The following is a 13,097-nucleotide window of genomic DNA, read 5'->3' as shown; positions in this document are numbered from 1 at the left end:
CGGCGGAGAAACTAGGGTAAGATGAAGCTAGGAAAGATCGGAGAGGTGTCTGAGCGTGGAGTCGAAGGTGGAGATGCATATGTTCTTTTGACTGGAAAAGTAGAGTGGATACCCTTCACACAGATTTTATTACTCACTTTTATCCCTGAAAACCAACAGATGGAATCTTTTATTGCCAAGTTCTAATGCATTTCATGTTTATGATGGGTTTGCCAAATACCAAAACTGCAGATAGTGGTTTGAGTATCAAGAATCTGCTACTACACCCTCTGTCTTCCTCTAAGCAGTTAAAGATTCAACCTGCATTTGGTGAGAATCCACAAAAGGCAGCAGGCATATGGGTCTGTCTGTAAACTGAAGGTGACCAATGTCCACTGGAAATATTTGCATATTTTTTTAGTATAAAAAATAGAGAGGTGACCCCTAAGGGTAATTCAGATCTCTCATGACATTTGATAGGGCTCATTATGAGTACTGCAGCAATTTATTCTTACCCTGAAGGATAGTCAAGAGAGTAGCTATTATATTAAGATATTAAGGCAACCTAGAAAATAAACCTTAAGAAGGCTCTAATCATTATCATTCTAATACTTTTTGAAATCAGTCCTTGAATACGAGGGTCCAAAAGTCTTGAGCTGAAAAGTTTCGATTCCTATCAACCAGCCACCTTAGCGCCTGTGCTTCTTTCTTGGACTGCTGGAAGCTTGGTATCCACATCTCTCGCAAAGAGCTCCAACGTGGAGCCGAAGGTGAGAAAGCAAACATGGTAGGCTCTGGGCAACTCAGGTGGGTAACCTCTGCCTTCCATCTTTTAGGTGGTAAGCCCTGCATTGAGAAAAGGGGAGACTAATGAAAAAAACATGATACGGAAGCAGAAATCCCATGTTCCTGCCAGGCAACAACAGAACCCAGCACATACCTTTCCTAAACCAAGTATCTCAACTTCATACCATCTCAATAGTTTTAATGGAGAATAGTTAAAGGAGAAAAAATCTGATATTTATTGAGACTACTCCGAGCATGAGATACTTTGCTAGGCACTTCACATAGATCATTTAATTCTTATGGCAAATATATTATATAGGTAACCACTACCCCATTTTACAGAGGTGGGAACTCAGGCTCCACAAAGACCCAGGAGATATCAGACACTCCTGAAATTAGGACAAAGGCAATAGATTAAAAAGAATTAAGAGGGTCTGTGAAACAGGTACTCAGATTCCTTTCTAAACTTACCTGTTTTATTCTCTGGAGAAATAAAACACTCTAGATCTTTGACTTAGAGAAAGAGGTGAAGCTGAGGACAGTGGCGTGGCACTGAAAACAGAAGGATGAAGTGAGCCTGTGAACAGTGGATATTGAGACCTTCGTATACCTCCTCTAGTCCATCCCCATAGTCTTGGTGCCAGGTCCCATAATCCAGGAGGGAAAATAAAGGGTCCTTCTCTGGGGAATGTGATATGTTGAGGAGGACATAACTCATTAGGAAATCACCTAGCCAGATCACCCCACAATGAGGCTCAGAGCCAGTGTGCCCACTCATCCTCTGGGGTTATAGTCACACCACCCTAATATGAGCAGGTTACAAGATCACAAAACAACTGAGAAAAATTACCAACAGCATGGGAAATACATTAGAAAACTTAAAATAAAACTGCCTAACACATTTACAGATTTAAAAAAAAGACAATGAAAAATAAACAGATGCCAGAAAAATAAATATATAAAGAAATAAAATATTTCTTTTAACACAATGAAATAATATTTCATTTCATAAGAAAATGAAATATTAGAAATTAAATAGTAGAAATTATTTGAAGTATATCTTATAAAGAAGAAAAGATAAAGAAATGGGAAAACATCTGAATATGTATCTTCTGCCTTGGTTCTTTAACATTAAAGGACTCATCTCAAAAATGTAAATATTAAGGGTAAGATACAAGTGTTACAGAAAAGAAAGAGGGAAGGCAAGAAATATCCAAGAAGTTAATAATTGAGGGGATATGTTTCATATAGAAAAGTTCAAATAGAGCTTAGTATGGTAAATGCAAATAGTCTCTAGCCAGAGTGCATTTTTATGAAATTTCAGAACATAGGGAAGAAGGAAAAGATTCTACAGCCTCCATGTGAGGAAAAATTCAATTCTGAGGATTAGGAGTTACAATGACTTCAGGTTCTCTGACAATAACCCTGGAAGTTCAAAGGCAAAGGTGAGGTTCACTGATGAATGTTAACATAAGTGGGTAAAACTTTAAGGAGAAAAAAGATTATCTGCACAGCCTCAAGTTATCTCCCCCAAATAATTATTAATTATAATAATAATTATAATTTTAACTTATGTTAACTTATGGTTTTAACTTATGTCCACAAATTGACATTCCTCTCTCAAGGAGGTGAAGCTTAATTCCCTCCTTTTCATGTGGGCTGAACTTAGTGACTCAGTGGAAAGGGAAAGTTTGTAACTTCCATGGAAAAACCTAGAAGACACATTAACATATAATCAAAATTAACATAACCAGTAACATGCCAAACTCACATCACATATACGTGAAACAATACAATGAGAAGGGCCCTTTCAGCTCTGTGACATTATTTCCCAAAAGCCATTACCCAAGTCTCAACATGGGGAAACATCAGGTAAATCTATGGAATGATATTCTACAAAATGCCAGCTATCACTCTTCCAAAGTGTCAAAGTTACTAAAATTAAGGAAAGACTGAACACCTGTCACAGATTGAAGAAAACTAAGGAGACATGATAGAAAAATATAATCTGGTAACCTGGATTTGATCCCAGAACAGATAAACACAGTGAAAAGCTGTTGGACAGCTGTTAGTGAAAAAGCTATTAGGACAAAGTGTGTAGTTCAGTTAACAGTATGTTCCAACAATTAATTTCTCAGTGTTGACAAATGCATGGTTATATAATATGTTAGCAGTAGGGGAAGCCAGGTAAGGGGGTACAGGAACTCAGGACTATCTTTGTAATTCTTCTGTCAAACTAAAATTATTACAGAATTAAAAGTTTAAGGCAATGGCAAAATGCCTGCAAATTCTGGAAAAAAACAACTGATGTCCATGTTGTAATTTACATTCAGCTAAACTACTTAAATGTTAGAGTAGGATGAAGAGACATTTCAGACATTCTCTCATGCACCCCTTCTCAGGAAGCTAATTGAGGGTCTGATCATCCAAAACAGGAGTGTAGACTAAGACAAAGGGAGAGAAAGCATACAGGAAACAGAGGTGTCAATGCAAGAGAAAAAGATAAGAAAGGAAATTCCCAAAGCACTGGAGAAGGAACATCTCAGGCTGATGTTCTATACTGAACAGAGGGTCAGTACCTGCTGGAATAGGTCAGAAACCCAGACGGGTTTCTCCAACAAGATGAAATAAATGCACACCTGATATATCTGAACATCTTCAAAGGAAATTTAAACAATAAACAAGGATTGAATTAAGGATAAGTACATAGAAATATAATCAAATAAGAAGACCATTAACTAGGGGGAAACAAAAGACTGTGCAGACAAGGGAAACAAATCATAGAGTATGACATTGTGCATCTCTGAATAACAGTTATGTAGTCAAAGTCACAAATACTGACTATAAAAATACAGTGTTACATAATAATCAGGTTATTTAAAAACACTAAGTACATAGGAAAATAATTATCTAAATATTGATCATAAACAGTTGTTTCTGGAGAGAAGGTGAAGGGGAAGTAGAACACTTTTTTGCCTAGCTTTGCAGAACTATTTGATACTTTAACCTATGTACATATATTTATCTTTTCTAAAGAGAAATGTTTTTTAATGTGATGATAGTAGGAAAATAATGTGTTTGGATTTATAATGATTAGAATCTTCTGCTATCCCAAATTTAGAAAACAGAGTAGAAAAATCAACTTAGAAATACAGAATTCAGTTATCTACAAATGATTGGATGAACACAGTCTCTTTTCCTTAAGAATCCCATAGGAAACATCTGAGAAGATACTAGGCCTAAGTAGTTTGAAGAGATAAATTTGAATGAACATAATGCATCTTTAAGCATCTGAAGGGGCAATAAGTAGATGAGTGAATTAGCTTGCTTGGTAGAGTGTGAAGGATAGAGTTACTCCAAACCCCCTTTTCTTAGGAAGCAGTGATCATGGAGTTTGACTTCGAAGGAGCTGGAACTAAAGCAGAGATTTATTACCAAGTCAACATTGAGCACAGAAAATGCGATTACAAACAGCAAACCATTAAGAAACACTAAAGCTTAAATTTGGGAAGTCTGTACACCAATACAAAGTCCAAAGGACCAGACAGAGGGAGGTTCTAAATTGGGGTTACTTGAGCTAGAATTCATACTCTAGTCAGAGTTCAAGTTCATGAGTAGAGACCATTTGGAGCAGGAACAGAACAGAATGAAGGAAGTTTTAAAATAATTACCACTAAAAGCTTTTCTTTATTGAAGTTGCAAGACTGTGTGAAGCTGAATAAAGGAATCAGAAGCAGGTAGCTAAAAACCAACTATAGAAAGGGAAATCTGAGTTCAACACCAAAAAAAAAAGAAAACTAACAAAAGATAAAATGAACTACCTTTGAAATAAGGAAATCACCACTGGAAATGTTTCAACACAAGGAACAATAACTTATCTGTGATGCTTGAATAACCAGTCACTGGAAGATGTAGTGGTCATATAACCTTCAATCGCCTTCCCAATCTTGCCTGTGCATAACTCAAGAAAAAAGGTTATGATGTTTCCTTGCCTGCCCACTTAGGAGTCCATTCAACAGTGTGGAGTAAAGTTCCATCTGTGTTGATGTCACAGAAAAAGAATCTTATGAAATGGATTCTTTTAATCCTAGTGTTCTTTCAGAAATATTTCACAGTATGACCTGGAGTGCATCTGATGAAATAATTAAAAATTTTTAAAGTTATGAAGTTTTAGCATCCCAAATTGCCTTTCCAGCTGAGGTCCTGAGCAGAAAAACTAGCTATTTCTAAAGTATGATTAGTAAATATTTTGCTTCCAAAGAGAACATGGTTCCTGATCATAAGGAAATTCATGCTTGGTGGCCTAACCCAGAACTTCAGCCCTGAAAAATCTGAGTTGCCTTGTTCTAATACTTTAATTATACTTTCATTTTCATCACTGTGCATAGAAATACTAAAGAGATGCTCAGTCTGTCATACTTTAATCTGTTTCACTGTGTAACAGCAATGTAAACTCCTCAGTTAGCCCATTACTACTACAAATACAATCATGTCCTTATTTTGCATTAGTCCACCGATATGAAGAACCAAAAGTGACTAGCAACAATTGTAATTCTATAAATTCAAGTTTAGTGAATGTCTGGGGTTTATGAATTTCTCCTTTGTGACCCTACAGGAAGCTGCCATGTACATCTTTGACATGTGAAGGAATTAACCTCTTCATTAATGAAGGTTCCCTTTCCCCCCACTAGCCAGGAGTCAAGAACCTAAAAAAGGGATAAGAAGCATGAAATAAACAAAGGGGACATTGATCATGATGATGGGATTAGTCAATACTACATCTACTCTTTGGTTCCCATAACTGTCTACTCCAGTTATTTGGAATACAGGCCCATCTATGGACCACTGGTAGGGTTTTGTTCTTGAGTTGGTCCTTAAGATGGTAGAAGGCTATCCCACAATTTTTAGGCCAGCTTCTGAGTGATGGCTACATAGTGAAAGTAGTGAGTAAACTAGAGTAAAGCTCCCCCTGTGTCCACTGTCACATTGTCATATTGTCCATTGTCATCATGTCATTTGTCCATTTGGATACCTTCTTCGCAACACATAAGTCCCTAGGCCTGAGTCAATGTTGTACAATATCATGTTGCTAAAGAAGGCACTCTGTAACCCTAGATAACATTGCTGCAAAGATATGGGGGACAAGGAAGTCAAATGTGTATCTAGAGAGAATATCAATTTCAGGAAGGACAAATTGCTGCTTTTTCTAGGATGAAAGAGTTTAGGTACATTCAGCCTGCCACTACATGGCTAGAGGGTCTCCATAAAGAAAAGTTTCATATTGAAAGGCCCGGCATTCGTTACTGCTACTGGAAGGTTAGGCTTTGAACAATGGCAGTAATGAATTCTACCTTTATGATTTAGAACCAAAGCTTTTGGGTACAAACATAGCCTGACATTGCCATGATATTTTCTCTACTCATGGCCCCATAGAACAAATTTGGGTGACAAAGGAAAGAAACTAGCTGCCATCAGGAGAAATCACACTAAACATCTGCTTTTTGTTAGCCTACACTCAGCACTTGGTGGGTATTAGAGCAATGTTGATCTGATTCTATACAGATATCACAGTAAGCAAGCTAGAATTGGGTCTACTGTCAGGTTTAGCTCATGCTAATCCCATACCATCTGCCATGACTTATCAGGTTTTTGTCAGGAGTCAGAAAGGTGAATTAAAATGGAGGAGGAAGATATGATGGCTTCATCCCCCTCCCCATACTCTGATGGGGGCACTGATTTCTTTAATTTTTCTAAGGATATGTTTTTGCTTTGAGATTTATTATTTTGACTGATATGGAAGTTTTAAGGGCTCTGACTCGACTTTTCTTACCATAATGTCTCATTCCATAGACCATGGAACCCATGTGAGATTTCTCCCAGTTGTTAAATATAACTGTCCCACCTACTTATTCAAGAACCACAGAAATAACCACAAGTTGTATTTGTAGATCCACTGAAACAAGCAAGCTTAAAACATTTGAGTCATCTCTGAGCCTGCTTCTATTGATTGCTTTATCTCCTGATGGTATTTTTGTTTTTTTTACTTTTATGGGTCTCATGAGTTTTAATTGATTGCTGGACATCATATACAGAAGTACAGAGACTCAGGTATTTAAGATTTATGCTCAGAAATGGGCAAGCCTCTTTTTCTATCAGGCTGATGGTATATGTGGGATTGAGTTGGTCTCCTCAGGAATTGAACTGAATTTGTGTTGCTCCTGTTACCTTTAGTACTCCATAGGTTTCAAAGTATTCCAGTAATGACAGTTATCTAGTGACTAAGCACTATTTCCTATGTTTACAGTGGAACCTGGGGGCTCTGTAGCATCTTTCCTAGTATTTCTCTGCTACCTTCCTGTATTGCTATGCCACAGAGGGGGTCTCCACATTCTTGCTCCTCCTCCAGCAGTAAACTGCTCTTGTTTGTTACTTAGTGGTAAGTTCACAGTGAGAGCAGAATTGGTTATTTGTTGTCTTGGGAATCTCAGGCTTAGTCAGACATTGCAGTCTTGGGCCACAGGGATGAAATTTTCTCAGGGTCCTGTCTCTCTCTCTCTCATGGCAGCTGAAAATACTCAGATTCACTGGTTATGTAAAACAGACTCAAATGACTATTATGATCCCTGCTTCCTGGTGTCCATGCCCTTTGTGATCCTTTCCCTTTGAATGTAGTCACTTGCCTCGTGCTTCTTGTCATTTACCTCTAACCAACAGACTATGGCAAAGATCAGAACTTGCATGCATCATGTGTACATAGATACATAGGTAAGACTGTAGCACTGGTTTTGCTGGCACTTCCTTTGCTGACTTGGAGGAAGGAGGTGCTCATAATGGGGAAACCCCACATGTCAACAATGGGTCTTCCCTTTCCTGTAATTTACTTTGCAGGCATGTTTTATCCTGTTTTTCACTAATGAGCATATTAGCATTTGAGAACTGTAACAAGTTCAATGAAATGCAAGCAAAGACTTCTAATCATCTTCAATGATGACCTCTCTGGAAGGAATAAGAGCACACTAGGAGAGCCTGATCTATCCTTCTTCAAGGACACTGAGGAGAAGGACATTTGATTACATTAAGGTACTCTGAACTACCACCCATTTGCTATCTCTGTTTAAAATGCAGAAATGTATGTTTTCTCCTATGTCTTTAAAACAGCTATTTATCACTGTTGTTACGCCCTTCCAAACCCAATAATCATTCCAACAGGGCTTCTCTAAGGTTCAAGAGTGATTAGGATTTACATGTTCCTTCATTTTTCTGTAAATATAATGTTGATGCCTAGAAAGGATCATGAAAGATGTCTCAGAAAAGTTATCACCCTCACCAATTATCCTCCTTGACATATTTTGAGAATAAATATGTAACTATGATAGAGCATAAGCAATGTGGTTTCTACCAGCTGATGTGTAATTTGCAATAGTGTGTGTGTTCTGGTATTTGCTATAATGTGGCCCTGTAAATTAGGTCATAGAGGAAGTCAGTGGAAATCGAGATGCACTCTCTGAGAAGAATGATGTAATATTTCATGTTCCTGTTGCTGACCAAGACACTCAGCTTAAAATAAATGACTTTATGGATAAAAACCTATTATCTAAAACCAGATAAAGGAATTCAAATTTTCAATTACTGAAATTAAGAAAAGCATGTTTCAAATAATTTAAATGTATCTAAATATATATGTATTTCATATATGCAATTTATAATACATATGTTGGGTTGTTGGAAAAGTCATGATGTATTTTTCTATGTTTTTCAAGCAAAAATGCATCATGACTTTTCTGACAACCTATACAACACATAAAAATAATTCCACACACTGTTTAGGTTTATGTCTGACCTAAAATTAATATGCTACCCAAAATAAACATTAAAATATTGAGCAAAAATTGTTTGCATCTAGAGAATTTAGGTAAAACATGTGGACAGAGGAGTCAGACATGGGACTGATGAGTGACAGCAAGTGGTATGTGTGTATCATCTCATTTTCAAAAAATTTCATTGGTAGTTGAAACTAATATATCTTTTTCTTTCAACAAATTTCCTTTTTAAAAATTCACTTATGTATAAAGCAGAACCATTTCTGTTATAAATAAAGTAAGTAAATAAACATTACAAGTGTCTAGGCAATTGAAGACATTACTAATTACTATAATAATTTATGTTCCTTTAAGGATTATCCCCATTGTCTTTTGCATAGTCTCTGTATATTAACAAGAGCAAGAGCAAAAATCATAGCAAGAGACAGACAGAGAGGAGTTGATTAAGTATGTGAAATGAAAAGTTTCAAAATGGGGGGCCTCCCCTGGTGGCACAGAAGTTGAGTGCTGGGCTGTGAAGCTGCCCGCAGCCTCTGCAGTGCCAGTTCGATCCCCGGCCTCCGACGAGGGTCCCACATGGCGTGCAGACCTCTCCTGCCCCGCCCGCTGCTCCCCTCAGCAGTGTGTTTCATCAGTCTGCCTGTTCTGTTCCCCTGGTGAATTCTCTCACCCTCCCGTGCTTCTGACTGTACCCAGTGCTTGTATAAATAAATAAATAAATCTTAAAAAAAAAAAAACATATTGGAACTATTTAAATAGTTCACAAAAAATTAAACTTAAAAAAAAAAAAAGAAATAGGGCCTCCCCGGTGGCTCAGCGGTTGAGCGCTGGGTTGCGAAGCTGCCCACAGCCTCTGCAGCGCCAGTTCGATCCCCGGCGGCCAGGCGAGGGTCCTACATGGCACACAGACCTCGCCTGCCACCCGCTTGCTGCTCCCCTCAGCAGTGTATTTCATCGATCTGCCTGTTCTGTTCCCTGCTCTGGCTCTGATGAATTCTCTCACCCTCCCGTGCTTCTGACTGTGCCCAGTGCTTGTATAAATAAATAAATAAAAATCTTTAAAAAAAAAAAAAAAGAATGGGAAACCCACTTATATAAAAATAAAAATAAAATTAAAAAGAAATAAACAAAAAAAAAGTTCCAAAACAGGGCCTCCCTGGTGGAGCAAGGGGTTAAGCACAGCACTGTGAAGCTATCTGCAGCCTCTGCAGCACAAGTTTGATCCCCCAGTTGACCAGGGAGAAACCCACATGGCACAGCAGACCTCTCCTGTCTCACCCGCTGCTCCTCTTAGCAGGGTATTTCAGTAGATCTGCCTGTTCTGTTCTCCACTCTGTCTATGGTGAATCCTCTCACTCCCCACACCTCAGGCCTGTACCCCAGTTCTTGCATGCTTAAATAAATAAAATTTTTTTTAATTTTTTTAAAAGTTTTAAAATGGCAGCCTGTAGGGCATGGCTGTAAAACAAGTGGCACTGATAGAGAAGCTCAAGGCTTGATGTGTGGAGGAGATTCAGAACTTCAATTTATTTTTTACTATTTTAAACTCTTCCTTCTTTCTGCAGGATCCATGTCATACCCGGCACTGTATGTCCTTAAAAAGAAATGACACAGGAGAATTTAAGGTCTTTAGGAAGAAGGATATGACCAGCAAACTTCATGATAGTCCTCAAAGGACAGCAATGAACTAGTTTACCTTCCTCAAGAGCCTACCCTTCTGATAGGAATGAGGGCCAGTCAAGAGGCAGTTGCAACAGAGAGAGACAGAATGACAGACTGCCTTAAGGCCATTCTAGCACCCTTTCACCAAATCTTGAGTTGCTTACCTTTTCCTGAAGCCTAATATTATCCCACACCTTCCTGCACACCATACACTCAAATGCATCGATATAATTGTCCTGGCTAATGTCTTGCACCCCCCATTTCCGTTCTCTGAGAGCTGTGAGAAGTCGCTGGTTAGAGATGTCACCCTTCAGCTTCCATGCTATGTAGGCCTCATACAATCTGTCATCATAATCCAGTTGTCTGATGTAGCTTGCCAGTTCTCTAGGATGAGAAAATTCTGAGACAAGAATAGCACTTCTATTACTTGGAAGCCAGTCTGTGATGCTGGGGGATCCATAATAGACGGGGACCACCCCCAGTTTCAGAGGTCTCCAGAACTTCTCAGTGATATAGTCATCACACACAGCATTCTCAAAAGCAAGGATAAATTTATACTGCGCGATTATCCTATAAAAGCCATCAGCATCCATGGAGGCTGGATTTTTCAGTGACTGAGGGAGATCTTTGTTTCGTAAACACTCCCCATAAGAATCAACCTCAATGTATGTCATAAGCTCTCGAACATAGCTGTCCCTATCTGATGGTGGGTCACAGTCTGACTGTACATACACGAGTGGAGCAAGTCTTTTTCTGAGATTGTTTTTGGACTGCAGAGGAACCAAGTATTGGTGTGACTTCAGGACTTCTATGCCCTCCAAGTACTGGGTGGTTAATGGCAAGTGGGAATGCCGGCTGAATGTGGCTGTGTAGTTGAACAAGGTGATGACAGGCTTGTGAAAGAGCTTGTAATTGTTTTTTGGAGACTCTTCATGAAAAAGGGCCCAGTCGTGATAGGCTTTCCGAGGAAGAGGTAAGCTGTCGATGTTAAAGTCAGTACCTAAGAGAAGAAAAGAAAATATTACTATGTACAAAAGAATCCTGATGTTGAAGTTTGAATCCACTTGACAAGATTAAAATACAGGAGTTTGAGGCTATCACTAAGAAGCATATTATAGGGCCTCCCCAGTGGCGCAGCGGTTGAGCGCTGGGTTGTGAAACTGCCCGCGGCCTCTGCAGTGCTGGTTCGATCCCCGGCTGCTCCCCGGCCACCGGAGGAGGGTCCCACATGGCGTGCAGACCTCTCCTGCCACCCGCTGCTCCCCTCAGCAGTGTACTTCGATCCTTCTGCCTGCTCTGCTCCCCGCTCTGGCTCTGGTGAATTCTCTCACCCTCCCGCGCTTCTGACTGTACCCAGTGCTGGTATAAATAAATAAATCTTAAAAAAAAAAAAATTATAAAAAAAAAAGCATATTATAGTGTTTGCAAGGAGTTTGACAATCAATCATGAAGCATTCACCCCAAATGTGCTCAGGGACAGATCACCAAGCAGAAGGAACCTCTTTCTCATTTTATGAAAAGGGAAATGCAAGTAGTATGTAGCCAGATTCTAAAGTGATAATTTATTCCATCGCAATCGGCTTTTCTTTCTGGAGATGTTGCCTAAGAGAGAGCAGAAGAAATAAAGAGATAGACAATTCTTTAAAACGACAAGAGCAAGAGAAAGGAAGCCAAAAGGGGGAAAGTTACCAATTTGGCAGATTGATTAACTGGGGGAAAAAAAGTGAAATCATGCAAAAGTAGCCAGAACAAATATACAGCATGGATTTTTTTTTAATTCAAAATGATCGATTTCAACAAAGTGCAGTTAATCAATCTTTGTCAAAATGCTAGACAAGAGGCTTTTAAAGACAAAAGAGCTGATAATAGCACTAAGTTACAGACCACTGTAGGATAGACCTGAATTAACAAGCACATCATGAAATAAAGAAGATATAACAGGATTATAATTATGAGTGATTCTAGCTTCCACAGGATTAATTGGGAAACCTTTGAAACAAGATAATGTGCAGACAGAAATGATGGATGTGGTAAAGCAATTGTTTCCTGACTCTGTGGGAGGAGATACAATCAGGAAGAACTTACTTCTATAACTGAGAAGAATTAAGATAATATGGAGTACAGAATTTCTAAAATGTCCCTGACACAGGTGATTTTGTGACCCAAATTGTGTTTTTTAATTTTTTTTTTTATTTCTTTTTTTTTTTTAAGAGACGGGGTCTCGCTATGTTGCCCAGGCTGGAGTGCAGTGGCTATTCACAGGCGCGATCCCACTACTGATCAGCACGGGAGTTTTGACCTGCTCCGTTTCCGACCTGGGCCGGTTCACCCCTCCTTAGGCAACCTGGTGGTCCCCCGCTCCCGGGAGGTCACCATATTGATGCCGAACTTAGTGCGGACACCCGATCGGCATAGCGCACTGCAGCCCAGAACTCCTGGGCTCAAGCGATCCTCCAGCCTCAGCCTCCCGAGTAGCTGGGACTACAGGCGCGCGCCACCACGCCCGGCCAAATTGTGTTTTTTAAATATAAAGTGGTACCCCAAAAAATCCATCTTCTCCTGGGGAGGAAAGCACCAAATAAATGCTTCTAGCAGAATAAAACATATTCTCCATTAGAATTCATAAAAATTAATTATTTAACACTAGTGCACCTCCCTCAAACAAATATATACTCTGTAGTGCCAACAGTACATCAATGAGAAATCAACTAATCAAGAAAGGCTTTTAAACAACTAAAGATCAAATAAGATTATGTTGGAGGACATATACTGAGTAGAGAGAAAGTGCTGAAGAAAGTACTTCTGCCTTGATAACGGGCTTTTATTTTCAATGATCAGGAATGAAAGACT

At 39.0% G+C, this 13,097-nt stretch overlaps 1 protein-coding gene across 1 annotated transcript in view; it reads right to left on the bottom strand.

Moving 5' to 3' along the window:
• Positions 1 to 600: 600 nt before the first annotated feature.
• Positions 601 to 13,097, bottom strand: part of FUT10 (fucosyltransferase 10) — a gene marked incomplete at both ends in the record, with an annotated part of 54,425 nt that continues 41,928 nt past the window's right edge. The window contains 2 exons of the mRNA XM_084231155.1: positions 601 to 825; positions 10,412 to 11,247. Coding sequence (XP_084087281.1) covers positions 601 to 825; positions 10,412 to 11,247 — 1,061 coding nt within the window. The remainder of the gene's footprint in view (positions 826 to 10,411; positions 11,248 to 13,097) is intronic.

The sequence above is a fragment of the Talpa europaea genome (genome assembly GCF_964194135.1).
Source record: "Talpa europaea genome assembly, chromosome: 4".
Taxonomy (NCBI): domain Eukaryota; kingdom Metazoa; phylum Chordata; class Mammalia; order Eulipotyphla; family Talpidae; genus Talpa; species Talpa europaea.
Note: the sequence above shows the minus strand (reverse complement) of the source record. Positions and strands in the feature narration are given on the sequence as shown.